Source organism: Cetorhinus maximus, chromosome 12 (assembly GCF_964194155.1).
Source record: "Cetorhinus maximus chromosome 12, sCetMax3.hap1.1, whole genome shotgun sequence".
Classification (NCBI taxonomy): Eukaryota; Metazoa; Chordata; class Chondrichthyes; order Lamniformes; family Cetorhinidae; genus Cetorhinus; species Cetorhinus maximus.
In genome coordinates, this window is record NC_135890.1 from 123424157 (window position 1) to 123449486 (window position 25330).

A 25330-nucleotide genomic window follows, 5' to 3' on the forward strand; every position below is an offset into this window, starting at 1 on the left:
GTTCAGGCCAGGTTTCTCCTTTTGAGGATTAAGTCTTTTTTTTCTCACTTTCAAATCTCTTTCTCTGTCTATTTCACTTATCTCCCTGGGACTGTTCCCCATTGCTCGCTCCCCTCTACCCAACAAGAGGACACGTTGTGGCCTGGATTTAATGCAGCGCTTGTCAGGGTGGGAACTGTGGCCGGACATAACCGTGGGTCAGGTTCCCTGCATCAGTCTCCCGGTGACAGGAACCCCCCCCCACTTCCCAATTATGTCCGGACGGGGAGGGGCTGAGGCGGGATTCCCGGCTGCTCATCAATGAACAAACTGACATCCATTATCTCTGAGCCCATCGCAGTTTAGGAGTGGCTCAGGGATGAAATGGAGTTGACGTGGTTTTCCTCTGCCCTGAGAAGACCTTCCCAGCCCACTGGAGGGGCTCCTTTGCAACCATGCACCCCGTGTCCAATTGGGGGACCCGGTATTGGGCAGGGGTGGGGTGCAGACACCGAAAGCCACCACCACCTCCTCAACTCCCCCGGGTCCTTGCCTCCAACCTCCCCCTCCCCCTCCTCCTGAGACATTGGCTCCTGTGATTCTGGGGCTCGGGTGGGTGCAGAGCCAGTGCAGCACTCCTGCTGCTGACACAAGGAGTTACCTGCCTCTGATAGGCTGGCAGCTCTTGGTGGGCGGGACTTCCGCTGCCGGGGACCCTAATCGTGGGGAAGGCCCTGACAGTGGGTCAATGGAGTGTTTGAAGGGCACGTGATTCCATCGGGCATCGCCACACGGAACTGACGGGGTTTCCCCACTGGTTCTCCGATTGGTGGGCGAGACCCCCCCCATTGGCCCCACAAAATCCCGGGGCGGTGTGTCAGGTATCTCTCTCTGAGGCTACTGTAAACGCAGCATGTGAGCTGCCAGTTGGAGGCCAGTTTAAGGCGAGAAGGGTTATGTATGTTTTTCACATGGTCTACAGGAACAGGCCATTCAGCACAACTCGCCCAATGCCTGTGTTTATGCTCCACATGAACCTCCTCACTCCATCTTCATCCACCCCTTTTCACCCCCCCCCTATCAGTATATCCTTCCTTTCTAGAAATACCTGGAAAAACTCAGCAGGTCTGGCAGCATCGGCGGAGAAGAGCAAAGTTGACGTTTCGAGTCCTCATGACCCTTCAAGGGAGGACTCGAAACGTCAACTTTGCTCTTCTCCGCCGATGCTGCCAGACCTGCTGAGTTTTTCCAGGTATTTCTATTTTTGTTTTGGATTTCCAGCATCCGCAGTTTTTTGTTTTTATCCTTCCTTTCTCCCTCATGTGTTTATCCAGCTTCCCCTTAAATGTATCTGCACCATTCACCTCAACCGCTCCCTGTGGGAGCGAGTTCCACATTCTCACCACTCTCTGGGTAGAGAAGTTTCTCCTGAATTCCCGAGTGGATTTATTCGTGGCTTTTTTTTTAAATATAGGGCCCCTGGCTTTGGTCTGTCCCATAAGTGGAAATATTAACTCTCCATCTACCCCTATCAAACCCCTTCATAGTTTTAAAGGCCCCAATCAGGTCACCCTCAACTTTTCCTCTTCTAGAGAATAAAGCCCCAGCCTTTGGTGATTAAATTCCAAAGTGAATCTCGGGGACTCGGCTTTTAAACAGACCCATAATCACCAGAGACAAATTAACAACATTTTATGCTCTGGATTATAAGAATATTGAATTACATCAACATGCAGTTCCAACACACATCACAGGACCCAGTGTTAGACAAAGCTATTCAGAGACTAATTCCATGTTGTCTGGCCAAAGGAAAAAGTGCTGATTAACACAGCCAGTCCCCACACAAGAACAATTCGCTTCTAAAGACAAACTGCCTGTACAATGATGGGAGGCTGCAGACCGACCTCTCCTGTGCTGTGTAGTCAAAAATGAACATTTCATAGTTTCCAGCACACGTTAATTTAAAAACTTAAACTGGTGCAGAAGGAACGCGGTGAATACCCGATTCTCAGGTTAATTGGAGGCTGCTGACATCATTAAAATTGGGTGTCCAGAGTTCTATTCTTTTATAATCTATTTCAACATTTTAAGAATGTTCCCTGTGTTCACATTTCATTGACTGAGAACAATATATACACAGCTTTGGAAATACATTAACGCTGCTGATATCACAGATACTCTCCAAGATCACAGGATGAGGAGATCACTCAGTCCTCAAGCCTGTTCCTCCATTCTGTTAGATCTGATCTGTACCGTGTTCCATTTACACCCCTCCCCCCCCACCAATTGGTACCCTAGCCAACAATAATCTCATCAATCTCAAACTTGAACATTTCAATTGATCGAGCATTGCCAGAACTATGGGAGAGAGAGAGTTCCAGATTTCTACAACCCTGTGTGAAAGCGATCTTCCTGCATAAAAACCAACTGCTGCCACAGGTGTGGGGAGGGGAGGGGGAGGGGGAGGGGGAGGAAAGGAGGGTAGAGGGGAGAGGGAGGGGGAGAGGGAAGGGGAGAGGGAGGGAAGGGGAGATGGAGGGGGAGAGGGAGGGAAGGGGAGGGGGAGAGGGAGGGAAGGGGAGGGGGAGAGGGAGGGAAGGGGAGGGGGAGAGGGAGGGAAGGGGAGGGGGAGAGGGAGGGAAGGGGAGGGGGAGAGGGGAGGGAAGGGGAGAGGGAGGGAAGGGGAGGGGGAGAGGGAGGGAAGGGGAGGGGGAGAGGGAGGGAAGGGGGAGGGAAGGTGGAGGGGGAGGGGGAGGGGGAGGGAAGGGGAGAGGGAGGGAAGGGGAGAGGGGAGAGGGAGGGAAGGGGAGGGGGAGAGGGAGGGGAGGGAAGGGGGAGGGAAGGTGGAGGGGGAAGGGGAGGGAGAGGGGGAGGGAGAGGGGGAGGGGGAGGGAGTGAGGGAGTGAGGAAAAGGAGGAACGGGGAGGTGTGAGGGAGGCAGAGAGGAAAGGAGACAGCTCGTGTTGTCTGAAATAAGCTGACAATGTCCAAGGCCCAATATTGGTTGAGCCTCCGGCCTCCAGCTTCAGGTCTACGCTCAGCCTGAAATAGGCCTAAACGAATATCAGGCCCCCTGATTCTCAAGCAGCAAATGAGCTATTTATAATTTGTATAGCGAGGAAGTAGGGTTTGCTGATCCAGCTGTGCAATGCACCATGAGTGTGCAAAACAGCTGGATTAAAGGCCTTTGGGGCCGAATATTGACCCAGATGTGTCTGATCAAATCAACTCTGCAGTCGGTTAAATTCAGCCAAGAGTGAAAGGTGAAGTTGAATTCTGAGAAATTTAAAAAGGGCTAAGGAAATTTCCAAGAGATTGGGACTATGTGGGCAGTTAGTTCAGAGAGTCAACACAAGCATGATGGACCAAATAGCCTCCTTTACTAGAACGTTCTACGACTATGAAATTGGATATTTAAGATTTGATGAAGTTACACATGAGAGGTTGTTAGCCCAACCCAAGGCTGAGAGGAGTCAGGGAATATACCAAAGACAAGCTGAAGGATAGGAAATGGCAGCTATACATTGGAGAGTTTATGTCAGCATGATTACATACGTGCTTTTGGGGGGCGGGTGTGGTGGGGTGGGGAGAGACGGAGGGGAAGCTATATTTTATGTTGGGGTGATGGGTCCCTTTAAGAACCAGGGTTCTCTAGAAGTTGATTTCTGTTAAATCACCTGGTTTTAGCAGCTGATCATGTGACCTAGTTGCTTGGGAGATAAATAATAGAATAGTCAAGGGTCAACAAAAGTTAATTATTGGGGTGAGTAGATTGTTGGTGTGGCTCTGGTCTTGCGCAGTGTTTTTAGTTTTTAGAACCATCTGGCTGCAGAGCAAAGAACATCTCTTTCCAGCAGAGTTCAGTTGAAATTTGGTATGCTGGCTAAAGGATTAACTGGAGGATTCCTAACAGTGAGTTAGACTTCTGGGATAGCCAAGCTGAGAAAAGAGAGAGAGAGAGAGAGAGAGAGAGAGTTCATGACCACAGAGCTAAAGAATGTCAGAACCAGGAAAGTTCTGACCTCAGGAGGCTACGCTTAAGATGCTAGTGACTCCTGTGTTGAACTGGGAATCAACAATTGTGGGATGGCTGGAGGAGATGTGAAGGGAAAGTAAACTGGAAGTAAGTGGAAGGCCCACAAAACCTCAACCCTTACACAAATCTTCAAAGCAGTATTCAGACCAAGTGGTTAATCTTCCAAATTTTTATAAGTATCTGACTTGAGTTTTGTGGGGAGGTAAGTCTAATGGGTGTAGAAGGAAATTTGAGTTAAGAAGTTTGGTTTAGAAAATAAGTAAACTGTGTTCATTGTACTTTTAATATCTTTAACTTAACTGACCATTTAAGATTGAGTGTATTTATGAATAGTCATGTTGCTTGATCTTAATCTACAAAAAATCCTTTGATTTAAACAGTGAACCTTGTGGCTTAATTCTTTTAACAAATACCTGGATTTTTGGATTCTTAGAAATAAATATACACATTACTGGTCTCTATCAGGATTGGAGGCTGGTCTGGAATTATAACATCAGTGTGAGTACTGATCTGGGGGTGGGAGGGGGAAGAGACCTCTGGGGTTCGATACTGGGACCATCACTGTTTCTACCTTCCCATATCCCAATGCAAAATGGCCTAATTTGCATATGGTCCCAAACTAAGAGGGGCTTTGTAATCAGAAAAGAGAGCTCAGAAATGATGGGATGTGTTGGACAAACTCTGAAAGTGAGCAGAAAAAAGAAAAGAACTGAAAGCAGACAAAGTGTAGAGAGTATTAAACCCACAACGCAAAATACATGCACTGAGAATGGTACTGGGATAGTAAGGTGGGGATGCTAACCCACCAGGAATAAAAGATTAATCTCCAGGACACTACTGCGACGGAGAAAATTTCATGAATAAAATAATTTTATGAAAGATTTTCTTTAAATACTTTTGTTTGATGGTTATAATAGAAAGTTTATATTAGAATAGACACTTAGGGACCATAGGCCCACTGGTGTGATTTTTAGCAATCAATGGAATTATAATCATACATAAATGGAATGAAACCTGTATTAAAGTAACTAAATCACTGAAAATGAACTTGCCTTTGGAAGGGCAGATCCTGGACAATGTGATACTTATTTCTGGGGATGTAACGTTACAAAGCACCAAGTGAAACCCGATTATTTTCTAAACTAAGGTGAGTGCTTGTCAAATGAAGGATGTGATCAGCAATGAAATCAGAATGAGAGGAGCTGGGGCATGATGGGGCATGGCACACATTCGTCACATACATCTGTGACCTGGAGTCAACGTTCGAAGTTAGATGAATTAAAACTGTGCTGCCCAGTAACTGTGGGGTCAATTGCAGTCTTAGAACTAGCCAAGCTTTGCAATCGGGCTGGTCAGGGTCAAATGAAATTTAATACAGACCAATGTAGGAATGTGGTTATTAAATTAAAACCAGGAGGCATCTTCACTCCGTGCCGGGGCGATTCGATAAAAGGGGGAGTTGAGAAAAGACGTGGGTGTTAATTGGCCCTGTGTCACTCTGCAATGTCTTAACACCAGGAGCAACCTGGTGTGACAAGCGAATGTTAGAATGTTGATAGCTTCATGTTGCTATCCATTTTGTAAGCTGTTCTGCATGGTTGGGGGCAGTTACCATTTATTTCTCTGTGAGATAACCAAACAAGAACAGCAGGGAAAGGGTTAATTTTGAGTGGGAAGAAATCCTGCAAGGATGGTATCGGTTTTGGAGTTTGAATTTTAACATGTTGTCAAAATCCTTCTGCACAATAAATAAAAGGCAGGTTTGTTAAATCTTTTCTAAAATGATCTCAGTTTTATTCCTTACTGTTAGAATTCATGTCCTCAACATAGCAGATTAATCTCTTCATTCAATCATGTACATTTTCAACGGCCTCTATGTTCATATGTTAATTTATCTCTCTGTGTTAATATGTCTCTCTGTTAATATGTCTCTCTATGTTAATGTGTTAATGTCTCTCTATGTTAATATGTCTCTCTATATTAATGTGTTAATGTCACTCTATGTTAATATGTCTCTCTGTTAATGTGTTAATGTCTCTCTATGTTAATATGTCTCTTTAAATTAATACGTCTCTCTATGTTAATGTGTTAATGTCTCTCTACGTTAATGTGTTAATGTCTCTCTATGTTAATGTGTTAATGTCACTCTATATTAATATGTCTCTCTATGTTAATGTGTTAATGTCTCTCTATGTTAATATGTCTCTCTATGTTAATGTGTTAATGTCTCTCTATGTTAATGTGTTAATGTCTCTCTATGTTAATGTATTAATATGTCTCTCTATGTTAATATGTCTCTCTATGTTAATGTGTTAATGTCTCTCTATGTTAATGTGTTAATATGTCTCTCTATGTTAATATGTCTCTCTATGTTAATGTGTTAATGTCTCTCTATGTTAATGTGTTAATGTCTCTCTATGTTAATGTATTAATATGTCTCTCTATGTTAATATGTCTCTCTATGTTAATGTGTTAATGTCTCTATGTTAATGTATTAATATGTCTCTCTATGTTAATATGTCTCTCTATGTTGATGTGTTAATGTCTCTCTATGTTAATGTGTTAATATGTCTCTCTATGTTAATATGTCTCTCTATGTTAATGTGTTAATGTCTCTCTATGTTAATGTGTTAATGTCTCTCTATGTTAATATGTCTCTCTATGTTAATGTGTTAATGTCTCTCTATGTTAATATGTTAATGTCTCTCTATGTTAATTTGTCTCTCTATGTTAATGTGTTAATGTCTCTCTATGTTAATATGTCTCTTTAAATTAATGTGTCTCTCTATGTTAATATGTTAATGTCTCTCTATGTTAATTTGTCTCTCTATGTTAATGTGTTAATGTCTCTATGTTAATATGTCTCTCTATGTTGATGTGTTAATCACTCTCTATGTTAATGTGTTAATGTCTCTTTATGTTAATATGTCTCTCTATGTTAATGTGTTAAAGTCTCTATGTTAATGTGTTAATATGTCTCTATGTTAATGTGTTAATATGTCTCTATGTTAATGTGTTAATGTCTCTATGTTAATCTGTTAATGTCTCTCTATGTTAATATGTCTCTCTATGTTAATGTGTTAAAGTCTCTATGTTAATGTGTTAATATGTCTCTATGTTAATGTGTTAATATGTCTCTATGTTAATGTGTTAATGTCTCTCTATGTTAATATGACTCTCTATGTTAATGTGTTAATATGTGTCTATGTTAATATGTCTCTCTATGTTAATATGTCTCTCTCTGGGCAGGATTTTGCCCTTGGTGGGGGAAGCTGACTGCCGCCTGTGATTGGTTCCGCGGTTTAACACTGGAGGGCCAGTTAGTGCCAGCTCAGTGTGGAACGCGAGTGCCAGTGCTCGACACTGCCTGTGCTGGGGGCAGGGGGAGGGGGTGGTGGAGCTGGTCTTGCTGCTTCAGGGAGATGAAACGCTGTTTAACAAAAAAATGAATCTTGTCACATGAGTTGGGACGTGTTTTTAATTCAAAAATAACATTTTTATTTATTTGCTTTAGGAAACCTCTTCCCGTCTGTGGATGAGGTTGGCTAAAAAATGTAAAGGCCGCTTAGACATTTCGCCTGCCCGACAACTGTTAGGTAAATTGGAATTTAATTAGCTTCTTTATGGCCTGATAGGCCTTTTAATGCTCGGTGGGTGTGCGGCCAACATCAGTGAGACTGCATGATGATGTCAGGACACTCGCCCAACCTCATCGCGTGTCATTTTACACTCGGGCATGTCAGACGCACACCCGCACGCTAAGTGTAATATTCTGCCCTATGTTAATATCAATGTTAAAAGCAAAAAACTGTGGATGCTGGAAATCCAAAACAAAAGTAAAAATACCTGGAAAAACTCAGCAGGTCTGGCAGCATCTGCGGAGAGGAACACAGTTAATGTTTCGAGTCCGCATGACTCTTCAACAGAACTAAGGAAAAATAGAAGAGAGGTGAAATATAAGCTGGTTTAAGGGGGGGTGGGACAAGAAGAGCTGGATAGAGGGCCAGTGATAGGTGGAGATTGCCAAATGATGTCAAAGACAAAAGGACAAAGAGGTGTTGAAGGTGGTGATATTAGCTAAGGAATGTGCCAATTAAGGGTAGAAAGCAGGACGAGCAAGGTACAGATAGTCCTAGTGGGGGTGGGGTGGGGGGAAGGGATCGAAATAGGCTAAAAGGTAGAGATAAAATAATGGATGGAAATACATTTAAAAATAACGGAAATAGGTGGGAAAAGAAAAATCTATATTGGGGAAAAAGGGGCATCGGAAAGGGGGTGGGGATGGAGGAGAGAGTTCATGATCTAAAATTGTTGAACTCAATATTCAGTCCGGAAGGCTGTAAAGTGCCTAGTCGGAAGATGAGGTGCTGTTCCTCCAGTTTGTGTTGAGCTTCACTGGAACAATTTAACAGGCCAAGGACGGACATGTGGGCATGAGAGCAGGGTGGTGTGTTGAAATGGCAAGCGACAGGGAGATCTGGGTCATGCTTGCGGACAGACCGAAGGTGTTCCGCAAAGCGGTCACCCAGTCTGCATTTGGTCTCTCCAATGTAGAGGAAACCGCATTGGGAGCAGCGAATGCAGTAGACTAAATTGAGGGAAGTGCAAGTGAAATGCTGCTTCACTTGAAAGGAGTGTTTGGGCCCTTGGACGGTGAGGAGAGGTTAAGTGAAGGGGCGGGTGTTGCATCTTCTGCGTGGGCATGGGAAGGTGCCGCAGGAGGGGCTTGAGGTGTAGGGGGTGATGGAGGAGTGGACCAGGGTGTCCCGGAGGGAACGATCCCTACGGAATGCCGTCAGGGGGGGTGAAGGGAAGATGTGTTTAGTGGTGGCATCATGCTGGAGTTGGCGGAAATGGCAGAAGATGATGCTTTGAATGCGGAGGCTGGTGGAGTGATAAGTGAGGACAAGGGGGACCCTATCATGTTTCTGGGAGGGAGAGGAAGGTGTGAGGGCGGATGCGCGGGAGATGGGCCGGACACGGTTGAGGGCCCTGTCAACTACCGTGGGCGGAAAACCTCGGCTAAGGAAGAGGAACTGTTTTTGAAAGCGGCATCATCAGAACAGATGCTACGGAGGCGAAGGAACTGAGAGAATAGGATGGAGTCCTTACAGGAAGCGGGGTGTGAGGAGCTGTAGTGGAGGTAGCTGTGGGAGTTGGTAGGCTTGTGATGGATATTGGTGGACAGTCTATCATCAGAAATTGAGACAGAGAGGTCAAGGAAGGGAAGGGAAGTGTCAGAGATGGACCATGTGAAAATGATGGAGGGGTGGAAATTGGAAGCAAAATTAATAAATTGACCCAGGTCCCGATGAGAGCATGAAGCAGCACCGAAGTAATCATCGATGTACCAGAGAAAGAGTTGTGGGAGGGGGCCGGAGTAGGACTGGAACAAGGAATGTTCCACATACCCCATAAAGAGACAGGCATAGCTGGGGCCCATGCGGGTACCCATAGCCACACCTTTTATTTGGAGGAAGTGAGAGGAGTTTAAAGAGAAATTGTTCAGTGTGAGAACAAGTTCAGCCAGATGGAGGAGAGTAGTGGTGGATGGGGATTGTTCGGGCCTCTGTTCGAGGAAGAAGCTAAGGGCCCTCAGACCATCCTGGTGGGGGATGGAGGTGTAGAGGGATTGGACGTCCATGGTGAAGAGGAAGCGGTTGGGTCAGGGAACTGGAAATTGTTGATATGATGTAGGGTGTCAGAGGAATCGCGGATGTAGGTGGGAAGAGACTGGACAAGGGGAGAGAGAAGGGAGTCAAGATAGCAAGAAATGAGTTCCATGGGGCAGGAACAGGTTGACACGATCGGTCTGCCGGGTCAGTGCTGTTTGTGGATTTTGGGTAGGAGGTAGAAGCGGGCCGTCTGGGGTTGGGAGACTATGAGGTTGGAAGCTGTGGAGGGAAGATCTCCAGAGGAGATGAGGTCAGTGACAGTGCTGGAAACAATGGCTTGATGTTCAGAGGTGGGGTCATTGTCCAGGGGGAGGTAGGAGGAAGTGTCTGCGAGTTGACGCTCAGTCTCTGTGAGGTAGAGGTCAGTGCGCCAGACAACAACAGCACCACCCTTGTCAGCGGGTTTGATGACACAGTCAGGGTTGGACCTGATAGAACGGAGTGCAGTGAGGTCAGAGAGAGACAGATTAGAATGGGTGAGAGGAGCAGAGAAATTGAGACGGCTGATGTCACACCGACAGTTCTCTATGTCAATGTCTCTCTATATGTTAATCTCAGCATGGTATTATATTCCATGTTTAGCATGTTACACAGTGCTATCCATAAATACAAGTTGTTGTTGTAATGGGGACAGAAATCTGTTTCACACCTTGGGAACGGGTGGGGAAATGGAAGAGAAACACACAGAGACGAGGCTGATATCACTGGATCTACTGATTCAGAAAGATCTGAAATCACACGTCTGGTGGTTGGAATTCCGTCAGTAGCAGTTTGTTAAGCGTCAGGGTGTGAAGGGAGGATATGAACTGGAAGATTTCTTCCCCAGCATTAGAAACACCTTGTACACACACACGACAAGGTTCCAGAGGTGCGGAAAGATTATGTTACTTTCCTGAAGCACATAACACGGGTTGGTCGACATGGAGAGGGAGGTGGGGGAAGGATTGAAAAATCACAGGCGACATAGTCACTTGAAGCTCTTCTGTAATTCTCCTCAAACCGGGTTACCGTGTGAACTCTACCCTCTCACACCTGGTTACAGTGTGAACTCTGCACTCTCACACCTGGTTACAGTGTGAACTCTGCACTCTCACACCTGGTTACAGTGTGAACTCTACCCTCTCACACCTGGTTACAGTGTGAACTCTACCCTCTCACACCTGGTTACAGTGTGAACTCTACCCTCTCACACCTGGTTACAGTGTGAACTCTACCCTCTCATACCTGGTTACAGTGTGAACTCTACCCTCTCACACCTGGTTACAGTGTGAACTCTACCCTCTCACACCTGGTTACAGTGTGAACTCTACCCTCTCACACCTGGTTACAGTGTGAACTCTACCCTCTCACACCTGGTTACAGTGTGAACTCTACCCTCTCACACCTGTAATTTTACTCACATCACATTCAAGGGGGAGACAGTGGTGTAGTGATAACATCACTGGATTTGTAATCCAGAGGCCCAGGCTAATGCTCTGGGGACATGGGTTCAAATCCCACTGTGGTAGCTGGGAGAATTTGAATTCAGTTATGTCAGGAAGATATTTTCATAATGTTATTGGAATTTATTGTAAAGTAGAGAAATGGTTGGGTTTGTGTCTATGGGTCTGTGTGTGTGTGTGTGGGAGTTAACTGAATTAAAGGCAGCTGGACTGAAGGCTTTGATGTATTAGAAGATAAGCTCGGTTTGAAATGTTAAGTAGGTCAACGTAGGTGTAAAGGGAACATTTGTATTTTTAAATAAACCAGACTAGCTTGAATTCAAAAGAGGGTGTGAAATGTTTCACGTAGCCAGGAGAAGTTAAGAAACAGTGTGTTTATTTTTCCCAAAGATTACTGGTAAAGTTGGTACTTTGATGGATTTTTATTATTAGAGAGGGAAAAGTCCAAAGACATAGTGAAACAATGGGAATTTGAATTCAAAGGGGAAAGTATGTATAAAGGAGAGAAGGCTGTGTGTAAGGGCAGGCATTTTAAGATCTAACAAGTATGAAATGCCTTCAGCGTCTAAAGCTCAATCTGCTGTCTACAAGGAACTGAAGCTGAGAAAATCTCACTTTGAATTTGACTGTTCAGGGGATTGTGTGACACTTTGCCTGGGTCTGTTTAAAATCTGTGTGTCTCACTGCTGCCTTAACAGAGGTGTCACTGGGGTTTAGATTAATTAGGGGATTGAGAAGTTATCATGGTAGTAATTTGTAGATCTATGTAATTTCTTCAATTAATAAAGGTTTAATTTAGTTTTGTAAGAAACCTATTAGACTTGGTGACCTTTTTACTGAATTCAAAACCCGCATCTCGAAATAATACAAATTGCAAAAATAGTTGTGGCAGCTGCAAGATTCCCTCTGGGATTTGGACATCTTGGCATCTACCAACCCCCTGTCATAACACGTAATAAATCTACAATATAAAGTGAGTCTCAGTAACGGTGACCATGAAACTATCATCGATTGTTGTAAAAACCCATCGGGTTCACTAGTGTCCTTTAGGGAGGGAAATCTGCCGTCCTTACCTGGTCTGGCCTACATGTGACTCCAGACCCACAGCAATGTGGGTGACTCTTAACAGCCCCCTGAAATAGCCTAGCAAGCCACCCAGTTCAGGGGTAATTAGGGATGGGCAACAAATGCTGAACATGCCAGTGAGGCCCACATCCCACGACAGAATAAATTAAAAACTTTACTTTCCCACTTGCTCCCCGATCCTCTGGATATCGTGAGAGTCGGGGACAGAAGTGGCAGATTGGCCAGTAGGACATCAGTGCCATTGTTAACACTGTCCTGTCTCCTTTTGGGATGGAACAATCTAGAACCTGGTTACAGTGTGAACTCTACCCTCTCACACCTGGTTACAGTGTGAACTCTACCCTCTCACACCTGGTTACAGTGTGAACTCTACCCTCTCACACCTGGTTACAGTGTGAACTCTACCCTCTCACACCTGGTTACAGTGTGAACTCTACCCTCTCACACCTGGTTACAGTGTGAACTCTACCCTCTCACACCTGGTTACAGTCTGAACTCTACCCTCTCACACCTGGTTACAGTGTGAACTCTACCCTCTCACACCTGGTTACAGTGTGAACTCTACCCTCTCACACCTGGTTACAGTGTGAACTCTACCCTCTCACACCTGGTTACAGTGTGAACTCTGCACTCTCACACCTGGTTACAGTGTGAACTCTACCCTCTCACACCTGGTTACAGTGTGAACTCTACCCTCTCACACCTGGTTACAGTGTGAACTCTACCCTCTCACACCTGGTTACAGTGTGAACTCTACCCTCTCACACCTGGTTACAGTGTGAACTCTACCCTCTCACACCTGGTTACAGTGTGAACTCTACCCTCTCACACCTGGTTACAGTGTGAACTCTACCCTCTCACACCTGGTTACAGTGTGAACTCTACCCTCTCACACCTGGTTACAGTGTGAACTCTACCCTCTCACACCTGGTTACAGTCTGAACTCTACCCTCTCACACCTGGTTACAGTGTGAACTCTACCCTCTCACACCTGGTTACAGTGTGAACTCTGCCCTCTCGCACCTGGTTACAGTGTGAACCCTACCCTCTCGCACCTGGTTACAGTGTGAACTCTGCCCTCTCGCACCTGGTTACAGTGTGAACTCTGCCCTCTCGCACCTGGTTACAGTGTGAACTCTGCCCTCTCGCACCTGGTTACAGTGTGAACTCTGCCCTCTCACATCTGGCTCCCACCTGTAATCATCCTCAGACTATTTTTCGGGATGTATGGGGTGAGAGCTGGGAATCTGGTGTAATGTTTACCTGACTGTCCTGGTGGGGGACTGACGGGATCGGATCGGTTTTCGGCCTCACTCTCCGCCCTGGTTGACTTTCTACTGAAGTGAAGAGAAAGTAAGATCAGGCAATGGGTATAAAACGGGCGTCCGATCAGATCCCATCAGTTACCGACAGCAGGACCATGTTCAAATTACTGCCTAGACTTGTATTCACTTTTACCTGGGTGTGGTGTGCATGAGATTGTGGAGGATTTAAAAAAAACAGCAGGAAACGCAAAAGTAAATTCTACCAATGTCAGAAACAACAGCTTGTATTGATATAGTGTCGCTAATAGTAAAATATCCCAAGGTGTTTCACAGGAACGATCAAACAAAACTTGACACCGAGCCTTAGAAGATATTAGGACAAGATGGTCAATGTTTGACCAAAGAGGTCAGGTTAAGGCGTGTCTGTAAAGCGGAGAGGGGCAAAGTGCTTTAGGGAGGGAGTTTGAGATCTTCGGGCCCAGGTAGCTGAAGGCTCACCTGCCAATAGCGGAGCAATTAAAATCGCTGATTTTCAAGCGACCAGAATTGGGGAGTGCAGCAGATATCGGAAGATTGTAGGGCTGGAGGTTATAGTTAAAGATGGATGAGGCCAAGGGAGGGATTTGAACACAGGGATGAGAATTTTAAAATGAAAACATTGCCAGAGTAGGAGAAATGTAGCTCAGCAAACACAGGGGTGATAGGGAACAGGACTTGGGGCGAGTCAAGCCACAGGGAGCAGAGTTTTGGATGATCTCAAGTCTGCGGAGGGTAGAATGTGGGAGACCAGCTGGGAGTGCATTGGAAGGGTCAAGTCTAGAGACAATGAAGATATGCATGAGGGTTTCAGCAGCAGATGAGCTGAGACAGGGATGGAGTTGGATGATGTCACCGAGGTGGAAATCAGTGGTCTTAGAGATGATGCAGATATGATGTGGTCAGAAGCTCAGATATGACATCAAAGCTGCCAGGAGAGGGACAGAGTAGGTGGTGAGGGAATATAGTTCATAGTGGGGATTGAAATTAATGGCACTAAAGAGTCTGATAAAAAGCCAACTAATGCATCAGAGTCTGTCATTTTTAAATGGAAACTACAAAATATAATTCCATTGCAGCAATCTTGATTCCCCGAATGTAATTTTATCCCACAGTGAATGTTGCAGTGACTTACACAAAAACACAGCAGAATTAGATATTTATAGAATCTTACAGTACAGGAGGAGGCCATTCAGCCCATCATGCCTATGCTGACTCTTCAAGAGAACTATTCAATTAGTCCCAATGCCCCCTGCTTTTACCCCATAGCCCTGTAAGATTCTCCCCTTTAAGTAATTATCCAATTATCCAATTCTGTTTTGAAAGTTATCTCTTCCAAAACATTTGATTTTGTCTGATGATATTGGAATTAAAAGGCATTTCTTCTATTTCATTACTAACTACTCTGAGTAGTTAAACCAATTACATTTGACTCTGATCCTGGTTCTCAAATATCTTTAAAATAAAGTGGATTTCATTTCATTTCAGATTTGAAGCTAAACAGCAAACAATTTGAGTGTTGTTAATTCACATATGTTCCCGAAACTGAAACCATTCCAAGTACCAACGTCTCCCTCAGGTGTGATGTTCACTCAAAGGGTAAACACACTGCTTTTAATCAGCTACATGGTTTTAGACTCTAACCATTTGAACCTGTTGTGATGCTGTGAGTTAGGATATAGAATCTCTGGACTAAATATCATAGACATGTCGCACTTTAGACTTCACCAGCTAAAAATAAAACACAAAGAGTGATTGTGGAAAAATTGGGATCCAGAAATTATTCAGGTTATTTACGATAAGATTATATAAGATTACTTGTAATGGTAAAGTGCGCTCTCTCACCTCTAGCAGTAAGACTGCCCCTTCATGTTCCTTCTTAGCCTCAACTTGAGCCTGGACCAACAGGTAAAGAAAACATTATTTTAAAATCTGTTAATAAACATTAACAAAGATCAACACATTGTGCAGGAAAAGGCCATTCAGCCCCTTGAGCCACGTCTGTCATTCTATTCGATTCTGACTGGTCTGTGCCTGAACTACATTTACCCACCTTTCTCTGCATCCTTTAAAACAGCAAACATTGCTCCATTATTTCAGACAGGATGGAGGGAGAAATCAGGTAACTACCAGGTAACTTAAACATCTAAAGGAATCTATCACCAGGAACAGAGAGACTGAGTACGTGGGCTATTTTGAGCAGGAGTGACAGTATTGGATTGGTGATGAGTTAGTTATGTCTGGCTGATCTAGTTGAATTTCTGAGGTCACTAACATGGTGGAGAAGCAAAATGATTCAGGTGTCCAGGTGCAGAAATCACAAAAAGCTTGCGTACAGATTCAAAATAGCATCAGGAAGACTCATGGAATGGTGTCCTTCATCTCAAGGCCTCAGGAAGGATATACCGGCCTGGGAGGAGGTGCAGAACAGCTTCACCAGAATGAGAAAGGGGTTAAATGGGTTAACTGATGAGGTTCAATAGACCAGGTTTGTAATCCCTTGAGTTTAGAAGGTTGAGGGGTTATCTAATGGAGGTGTTTAAGATGACTTAAGGGATTTGATAGGGTCAATACGGAAAAACTACTCCCCTCTAAAACAAGGGGGCAGAACTTTGATCTCGTATTGTACAAAGTTACAGAGAATAGGAATGGAGGGATTTTATGGGGAACATTAGGGGACTGAGGAATCACCAGAATTACTTCTGTTCCGCATCTATTGTCAATTAGTTGTTTCAGAATTTTCACTAGCAAGGCTTTGTAGTATAAGGGTCAGGCACATATAGGGTTAACGTGGGATTGAGTACAGTACAGAACACAGTAATGTAAGAGAACACATGACCCACACCTCGGGATCAGTCTAGTGTTGGACAGGGCCGTGTGTACAAGCAAACATGGAGACAGCTCCTAGCCTGATCCCTTTTCTGTATATATGTATATAGTTCTTGAGTTAAAAAATACATACGGTTAGCCTACTTAAGACTATAAAGACTTCATTAAGACCTACGTAAAGGTATCCAACCCCTACAACAGGTACCAAGACAGACATTCAAAGTCTTGCATCCCATTAATATCTGGACTCTTTCTGGGTAAAATCAAACTACAATTTGACGGATAATTGTTGCTGGAAATGTCGGAAATGTAACGAATGGAATTTAAAACAAAACCACTTGCTCAGCCAATGATTGAAAAGTGATTGTGAAAACTCTTCAACTTGCTTTAGGAATCCTTTCACTCTGTCCTATTTCTGAACTGCTATTTAGAATCATAGACTTAGACTGTGCAGGATGAGGTCATTTGACCCATTGTCCCAGTGCTGATTTCTTTAAAATTAGTCCCGCACCCCTGCTCCTTCCCCAGATCCCTGCAAATTTCTCTCCTTTCAGTGCTTATCCAATTCACATGGACTGCAGCAGCTCAAGAAGGCAGCTCACCACCACCTTCTCAAGGGCAACTAGGGATGGGCAATAAATGCTGGGCCCAGCCAGCGACACCCACATCCTGTAAAATGAATAGTTTTAAAAAATCCCTTTTGAAAGTTACTATTGAATCTGCTTCCATTTCCCATTCAGGCCGCACATTCCAGATCACAACAACTCACTGTGTCAACAAGAGTCTCCCCCTCACCCCCTCTGGCTCTTTTGTCAATCCCCCTTCGTTCTGTGTTTTCTGGTTACTAACCCTCCTGCAACTAGAAACTGATTCTCCATTTCCAACCTACCAAAACCCATCGTAATGTTGAGTGCCTGTTGTACTGAGATCATTTCAGAGGAAGGACAATGAGTTCTGTGGTGGCCGGGCCAATACCTGGTGTCTCAACCGATACCGCTGAACATAATTGAACAAGTCATTCAAACTTTGTTGTTTGTGGGATCTTGCTGTGTGCAACATGGTTGCTCATTTGTCCAAACAGTAACAGCATCGCCATTCATTCATTATAATATATAGGAAGCATCTGGGACATTAGATGGGAAAGGGTTTTTGAAAAATGAGTTCTTTTCTTTCTATCCCTCAGTTCTTGCCGTTCTCTGACCATCAGGATCGGCGGAGGCTTCTGGGTGGAGGTTTGCAGAGGCCTAGTGGCTGAGACAAGGCTTGTTGAAGGGAGGCAGGCAGAACCCAGTCCGTTACCCTGACGTCAGCCAGGCTGGGCCATCTGTAAAATGCCTGTGAAGGCAGCGCCCTGTCAGCCTGACAACTTTCCTCAGATTGTACCAGGGCTCCATCAACACTGCAATATCCAGGAGCACTGCCAGTCTGTCCTGGATCAGGAGACAGCGAGATATCCAACAGCAAATGAGGAGAGTGGAGTATTACCACCCTCACCCTATATGGACAAGTGGAGGTGGAGAGGCGGAGAACTCAGAGGGTTGGAGGAAATGACAGAGATAGTGAGGGTGTGGCCAAGGAGGGATTTAACAGCAAGGACGAGGATTTTAAAATCAGTGCATTGCCAGACCAGGAGCCAGTGTAAGGCTGTGATCACAGGAGATGGTAGAAGAATGGGACTTGGTGCAAGTTAGGACCAAAAGGTACAGTGGGTATCAGCTCATCCTCCCTATGGAATATATCTCAGCAACATTCATTGTCCTTCAGTGACAATATCTGGAATGGAATTACTAACAGCTACTGTATCATTGTGGCTTATTCCACACAACTCCACGTTATTTGAAAAGGAAGTGACATTGAGATGTATGAAAACTCCCACATCATAATCCTCAAAATAGATAAATATTTCCTGTAGTCACCCCGAATAACCCCCCTCCAATCCCCCACTCCGAACCTCAATAACCCCCTCACTCCCCCACTCCGAACCTCAATAATCCCCCCACTCCCCCACTCCGAACCTCAGAGCCTCACTCACCCTCCGCAGGACCTCAATAACCCCCCCACTCCCCCACTCCGAACCTCAATAATCCCCCCACTCCCCCACTCCGAACCTCAGAGCCTCACTCACCCTCCGCAGGACCTCAATAACCCCCCCACTCCCCCACACCGAACCTCAGAGCCTCACTCACCCTCCGCAGGACCTCAATAACCCCCCCAATCCCCCACTCCGAACCTCAATAACCCCCTCACTCCCCCACTCCGAACCTCAATAATCCCCCCACTCCCCCACTCCGAACCTCAGAGCCTCACTCACCCTCCGCAGGACCTCAATAACCCCCCCACTCCCCCACTCCGAACCTCAGAGCCTCACTCAGCCTCCGCAGGACCTCAATAACCCCCTCACTCCCTCACACCGAACCTCAGAGCCTCACTCACCCTCCGCAGGACCTCAATAACCCCCCCAATCCCCCACTCCGAACCTCAGAGCCTCACTCACCCTCCGCAGGACCTCAATAACCCCCCCACTCCCCCACTCCGAACCTCAGAGCCTCACTCACCCTCCGCAGGACCTCAATAACCCCCCCACTCCCTCACACCGAACCTCAGAGCCTCACTCACCCTCCGCAGGACCTCAATAACCCCCCCACTCCCTCACACCGAACCTCAGAGCCTCACTCACCCTCCGCAGGACCTCAATAATCCCCCCAATCCCCCACTCCGAACCTCAGAGCCTCACTCACCCTCCGCAGAACATCAATAACCCCCCCACTCCCCCACTCCGAACCTCAGAGCCTCACTCACCCTCCGCAGGACCTCAATAACCCCCTCACTCCCCCACACCGAACCTCAGAGCCTCACTCACCCTCCGCAGGACCTCAATAACCCCCTCACTCCCTCACACCGAACCTCAGAGCCTCACTCACCCTCCGCAGGACCTCAATAACCCCCCCAATCCCCCACTCCGAACCTCAGAGCCTCACTCACCCTCCGCAGGACCTCAATAACCCCCCCACTCCCTCACACCGAACCTCAGAGCCTCACTCACCCTCCGCAGGACCTCAATAACCCCCCCACTTCCTCACACCGAACCTCAGAGCCTCACTCACCCTCCGCAGGACCTCAATAACCCCCCCACTCCCTCACACCGAACCTCAGAGCCTCACTCACCCTCCGCAGGACCTCAATAATCCCCCCAATCCCCCACTCCGAACCTCAGAGCCTCACTCACCCTCCGCAGAACATCAATAACCCCCCCACTCCCTCACACCGAACCCCGAACCTCAGAGTTTCGCTCACCCTCTGCAGGACCTCAATCTCTTGCTGCTTGATATTGAGAACGGCCAAGGCCTCCACATGCTCCAACTCCAACTGTTGCCGACGGCCAGCAGCTTCCCTCATATGCTGGAAGACAAGGGGCAAAGCAACATCAGTAATGGCCTGCAGTCTGGGCCAGGATGGCCCCTGAACTCAGAGAGAAAGGGGGAGAGAAAGGGGGAGAGAAAGGGGGAGAGAAAGGGGGAGAGAAAGGGGGAGAGAGTGCACGGGAGTGTCAGAGAGCGAGTGCGGGAACAATCCAACTCCATGCACTCAATGCCGAGCAATAGTTTGACCCTGTCCCTCCCTATCTCTGTAACCTCCTTCAGCCCTACAATCCTCTGGGATCTCTGCTCTTCTCTAATTCTGGTCTCTTGCGCATCCCCGATTTTAATCGTTCTGCTACTGGTGGTTATGCCTTCAGCTACCTGGGTTCTAAACTCTGAAATATTTTCCCTAAACCTCTCTCCTCCTTTAAGACCCTCCATAAGATCCACTTCTTTGACTAAGCTTTTGGTCACCTGTGCTAATGTCTCCTATGCGGCTTGTTGTCGAATTTTGTTTGACAATCGCTCCTGTGAAGCACCTTGGGACATTTCACTGCATTAAAAGCGCTAAACAAATGCAAGTAGTTGTTCACTTCATCACAAAATATCGGCTAACAGGTTGAATTTAGGAAGTGGTAAAAAATGAGAGCCAGGTTGGATGGGGAGTAATTCTGGATCAGATTCAGCCCAGAGAACTGAATAATAAACAATGGTCAAAAGGACCTTCAGATAGGGTTGGTTCTGTTCCTTGAACAGGCAGTAACTCTCTCACATTCACCATTTCCTATTTACATTCTGCTTTTGTGAATTAAGTGTAAACTAAATGATTTATTTCATTAACACCCATAGGAACATAAGAAATAGGAGCAGGGGTAGCCATTTGCCCCTCGAACCTGCTGCACCATTTAATAAGATCATGGCTACTCTGATTGTGGCCTCAACTCCACTATCCTGCCTGTTCCCCCATAACCCTGGTCTCCCTTAAATTACACATACCTTAAATACCAGTTTCCATTTATTAGTTTTTAAAAATTCATTCACAGGATGTGGGCTTCGCTGGCTGGACCCAGCATTTATTGCTCATCCCTAGTTGCCCTTGAGAAGATGGTGGTGAGCTGCCTTCTTGAACCGCTGCAGTCCATGTGGTGTAGGTACACCCACAGTGCTGTTAGGGAGGGAGTTCCAGGATTTTGACCCAATGATGTTTGATTATAGCTAAATCATTTTAAAACTAATCCCATTGATCCAATAATGCTGAAAATGGTGAGCTAGTAATTGCACAGGATTACGCAGTATTTACAGCATAGAAACAGGCCATTCAGCCCACCTGCTCCATGCTGTTCTGTGTGCTCCACTCGAGCCTCCTCCCACCTGCTTGATCTTACCTCATATCCTTCTATACATGGGGCTGACTTGAGAATTAATAACTATCATCAGAAAAATACTTTGCCTGAAGGGGCTCTGGAACACAGGAACACAAAATCACAAGAAATAGGAGAGCAGGAGTAGACCCTTCGGCCCATCAAGTCTGCTCTGCCATTCAACACAATCATGGTTGATCCTGGGTTTCAACTCCACTTTTCCTGCACACTCCCCATATCCCTTAATTCCCTGAGGTGCCAAAAATCTGTCCATCTGGCTTTAAATATATTCAATGCTGGAGCATCCATGACCCTCTGCGGCTGAGACTCACAACCATTTGAGGGAAGAAATTCCTCCTCATCTCAGTGTAAATGATCGGTCCCTTATCCTGAGTCTGTGACCCCGTGTTTTAGATTCCCCCGACCAGCGGGAACAATCTCTCAGTGCCCACCCTGTCAAACCCCTTCAGAATCTTGTAGGTTTCAATGAGATCGCCTCTCATTCTTCTAAACTCCAGAGAATAGAATCCCAATTTACTCAGCATCTCATCAGAGGACAATCCCCTCATCCCAGGGATCAATCTAGTGACCTTCATTGTCCCACCTCCGGTGCAAGTATACCCTTCCTTAAACGTGTGACCAAAGCTGCACACAGCATTCCAGATGTGGTCTCACCAAAACCCTATACAATTGTAGCAAGAATTCTTTAGTTTTATTTCTCTCAACATTATTTGTATACAATGATAAGGATGCCTGTGGCCCCAGGTATTTCTAAACACCCACTTGGCTTGGCGCCGTCACAAACAGTTTATTTAAATTCTTCAGTCTCTGAGCGTGACGCATTGCTTCACCCTTCACCAGTTCCAGAAGAAGAGTCTGCTGCCATATTGGGTGGGTTGCCCCAATGACTGGGGTAGGCTCTGGCCTGGGCCTGGAGTGACAGACATTCTCAGCAATTGGCCGGTCAGTCTGCACCTTGGTCACCTTTGCGAGGCCTCCTCGGTCCGGTGGAGCCTAGCCCCTGTTTGTCGAGCCCACGATTATCAACAGCATCTTGTTGCTTGTGGCCTGGGTGGAGCTAACTCCTGCAGATTGTTATTCCTGTACTCCAATCCTCTTGCAATAAAGGCCAATGGGCCATTTGCCTTCCGAATTGTTTGCTACACCTGAATGTTAACTTTCCGCATTCCTTGTACAAGCATCACCCAAGTCTCTTTGAGCATCAACGCTTACAACCTTCACACCTTTTCAAAAATATTCTGCTCTTCTATTCTTATAACCAAAGTGAATATCTACACACTTCCCTACATTATACCCCATCTGCCATCTTGTTGCCCATTCATTTAATCTGTTTGCAGCCTTTCAGTCTCCTCCCCACAGCTTACCCTCCTATCCAGCTTGGTATCATCAGCAAACTTTGACTCTGTCTCTTCATCTAAGTCATTAATATCGATTGTAAATAGCTGAGGCCCCAGCGCTGATCCTTTGCCAAAGCACCATTATACCCACTCTCTGCTTTCTATCTGTTAACCAATCCTCAATCCATGCTAATATATTACCTCCAACTCCATGAGCCCTTAACTTTATTCCTCTGCTTATGGTGTAGATTCAGTTGTAGCACTTAAATAAACATTTGAAATTGAAACATTTACAGGACTACAGGTAAAGACAGGGGAGCCAGACACACTCTTGGGGAGTTGGATAACTCTTTCAAAGAGCCAGTATGGGCTTGGGGGGCCGAATGGACTGCTGTGTACTGCATAATATGTGAATACAGGGTAATCACTGGCCTTGTGCTGGGTGCTTCCGGCTGAGGGGACTCCCTCCAATGGGAATTCTCGCTCTTAAAAATTAATGGGTTTCACTTCCTAATAACTAATAGAGTGTTTGAAGTGAATTTTCACTGTTGGTGAGCACCTCACAGTGTGAGAGAGCGCACAGTGAATGTAGTTAAAATAGAAGCTTGTTAACAAGGATCTGGCATTTTAAAAAATTCATTCACGGGATGTGGGCTTCGCTGGCTGGGCCCAGCATTTATTCCCCATCCCTAATTGCCCTTGAGAAGGTGGTGGTGAGCTGCCTTCTTGAACCGCTGCAGTCCATGTGGTGTAGGTACACCCACAGTGCTGTTAGGGAGGGAGTTCCAGGATTTTGACCCAGCGACAGTGAAGGAACGGCGATATATTTCCAAGTCAAGATGGTGAGTGACTTGGAGGGAAACTTCCAGGTGATGATGTTCTCATCTATCTGCTGCCCTTGTCCTTCTAGATGGTAGTGGTCGTGGGTTTGGAAGGTGCTGTCGAAGGAGCCTTGGTGAATTCCTACAGTGCATCTTGTAGATGGTACACACACTGCTGCTACTGTGCGTCGGTGGTGGAGGGAGGGAATGTTTGTGGATGGGGTGTTAATCAAGCGGGGCTGCTTTGTCCTGGATGGTGTCAAGCTTCTTGAGTGTTGTGGGATCCGCACTCATCCAGGTAAGTGGGGAGTATTCCATCACACTCCTGACTTGTGCCTGGTAGATGGTGGACAGGCTTTGGGGAGTCAGGAGGTGAGTTACTCACTGCAGGATTCCCAGCCTCTGACCTGCTCTTGTAGCTACAGTATTTATATGGAAAATGAGAAAACAGGGAAGTTTCAAACATAATTTCCCACAGGTTTGAAATGGCTGGAGCTAAAATGGAAGCTGTCGTCCATTATCAACTTTCACAAAGGACGGGAGGAGATGGGGTGATCATGGATTCAGTTGACTGATCTTTGCGTTGCCAACCCTCCAGGATTGCCCTGGAGATTGCAGGAATTACAGATTAATTTGCTGGCTGTTACTGTGAGAAAATCCCAGGAGGAAAAATGACAAGGGCACGAAAATAATGAAAAAAAATGATTTGAAATATTGAATATGGGAAAATAAAATGTTGTTTGACTGAGTCAAGGATCATCCAATTGGGAATGGAAGAATCTGCTTGCTTTCTGAATGAGCAGGCCGATGGTGGGTGGGCAGGTCAGCTGACCAATGGTGGGGAACGTGGGGGCAAGAGGATCATGTGACACTAATTCCAGCAATACACCCCCTGGAGTTGGCAACCTGATCTGATGGTGAAGTTATGAGGTTTGGTTCTAGGTGAACATTCAATTGTACATTTTCAGGGCAAATAATCTGGACCCGATAATGTCCCTGAGCTCCACAAAGACACAAAGGACAGGAAACAGCCAGCAGCTCATTCACCCGCCCCCAAATGTTCCCTCCAGCCCCCCTCACATTCCCGTTTGTCCCTCACCCACTCCCTCATTATGCAAACTCCTGGGAAAAGCAAGAAAAATCCCACGGCCAATTTCCATAGGAATTTCCTGCCTGACTCCTAAAGGCAAGTTCCAGGAAACTGGCAGATAAATTCCCCAATACCCTCCCACCTCCTTGATGCCGTTTCATTAAACAGTCTCTGGGATGAATGCTTAAATATTCCTTTTTACATATTTGCCTCTTCAAAACTGACTCCAAGTTTGGGTGTTTATTCCTAGTTTTTCGTTCTGGCGGGAGACTGGGAATTTCCATTGTCTTGAGTTGACCGGGCAGAACTCCGAAAATCAAACATACCCACTGCAACTTTTGGATTAAACCTTCCTTTAGACATCAGTGTGGGTTTAATTCTGTTATGGGAGTAGGGTGGGCAAACTCTGAGCTGCCCCCTGGTACTTGGGTAAGTCAATGGGGAGGGGCACACACTGGGTGAGGAGTGGGGGTAATGGGAAACCCAGGGAGAGCCTCGGATTTGCCTTGGACACTGAAACAGGGACTCCTCCTCTGTTCAGCCTAGGAAATAAGTTTCTTTAACCCTTTCAGTGCGCACGCTGGGAGCCCTCCAGGTTTCATTGGTCTCAGATAATCATGCGGCACCTTAAAATGGTGTTGCTGTCTCTCTGAGGGACGATTAACGAGGATTTGCCTGACTCAAGCTGGTGTTAAAGCCGCTTCAGGGAGGTAAGGGCGCAGGAAGAAAGATCCCTGTGATTTTAAGTCCTGTTCTTGACCACGAGACAGGAGTTAAAATTCTGCCCATGTTAATATCAGGCACTCTCCTGAAAACATTCATGGCTGCCTTCAATAAGATCTTTCAACAAATTCGATGAGCTGGGAAGTGCATTAAACAAACTGCGAGGACATTATCAATCTGTCTCGATATTGTGCTTTCAATGCTGCTGGTCTGGTGAGTGCTGACTGCATCTGCTGCTGCAGAGATTTTAATCAGCAGTAATATTAATAA

At 45.9% G+C, this 25330-nt stretch overlaps 1 protein-coding gene across 1 annotated transcript in view; it reads right to left on the minus strand.

The window, feature by feature from the left end:
- Positions 1-25330, minus strand: part of rimbp2b (RIMS binding protein 2b) — a 213230-nt gene that overhangs the window by 110667 nt on the left and 77233 nt on the right. Inside the window, exons 2-3 of the mRNA XM_078554672.1 lie at positions 19643-19747; positions 15365-15415 (exon numbers count right to left, since the gene is read on the minus strand). Of these exons, the coding sequence (XP_078410798.1) occupies positions 15365-15415; positions 19643-19744 (153 nt within the window). The 5' untranslated portion in view covers positions 19745-19747. The remainder of the gene's footprint in view (positions 1-15364; positions 15416-19642; positions 19748-25330) is intronic.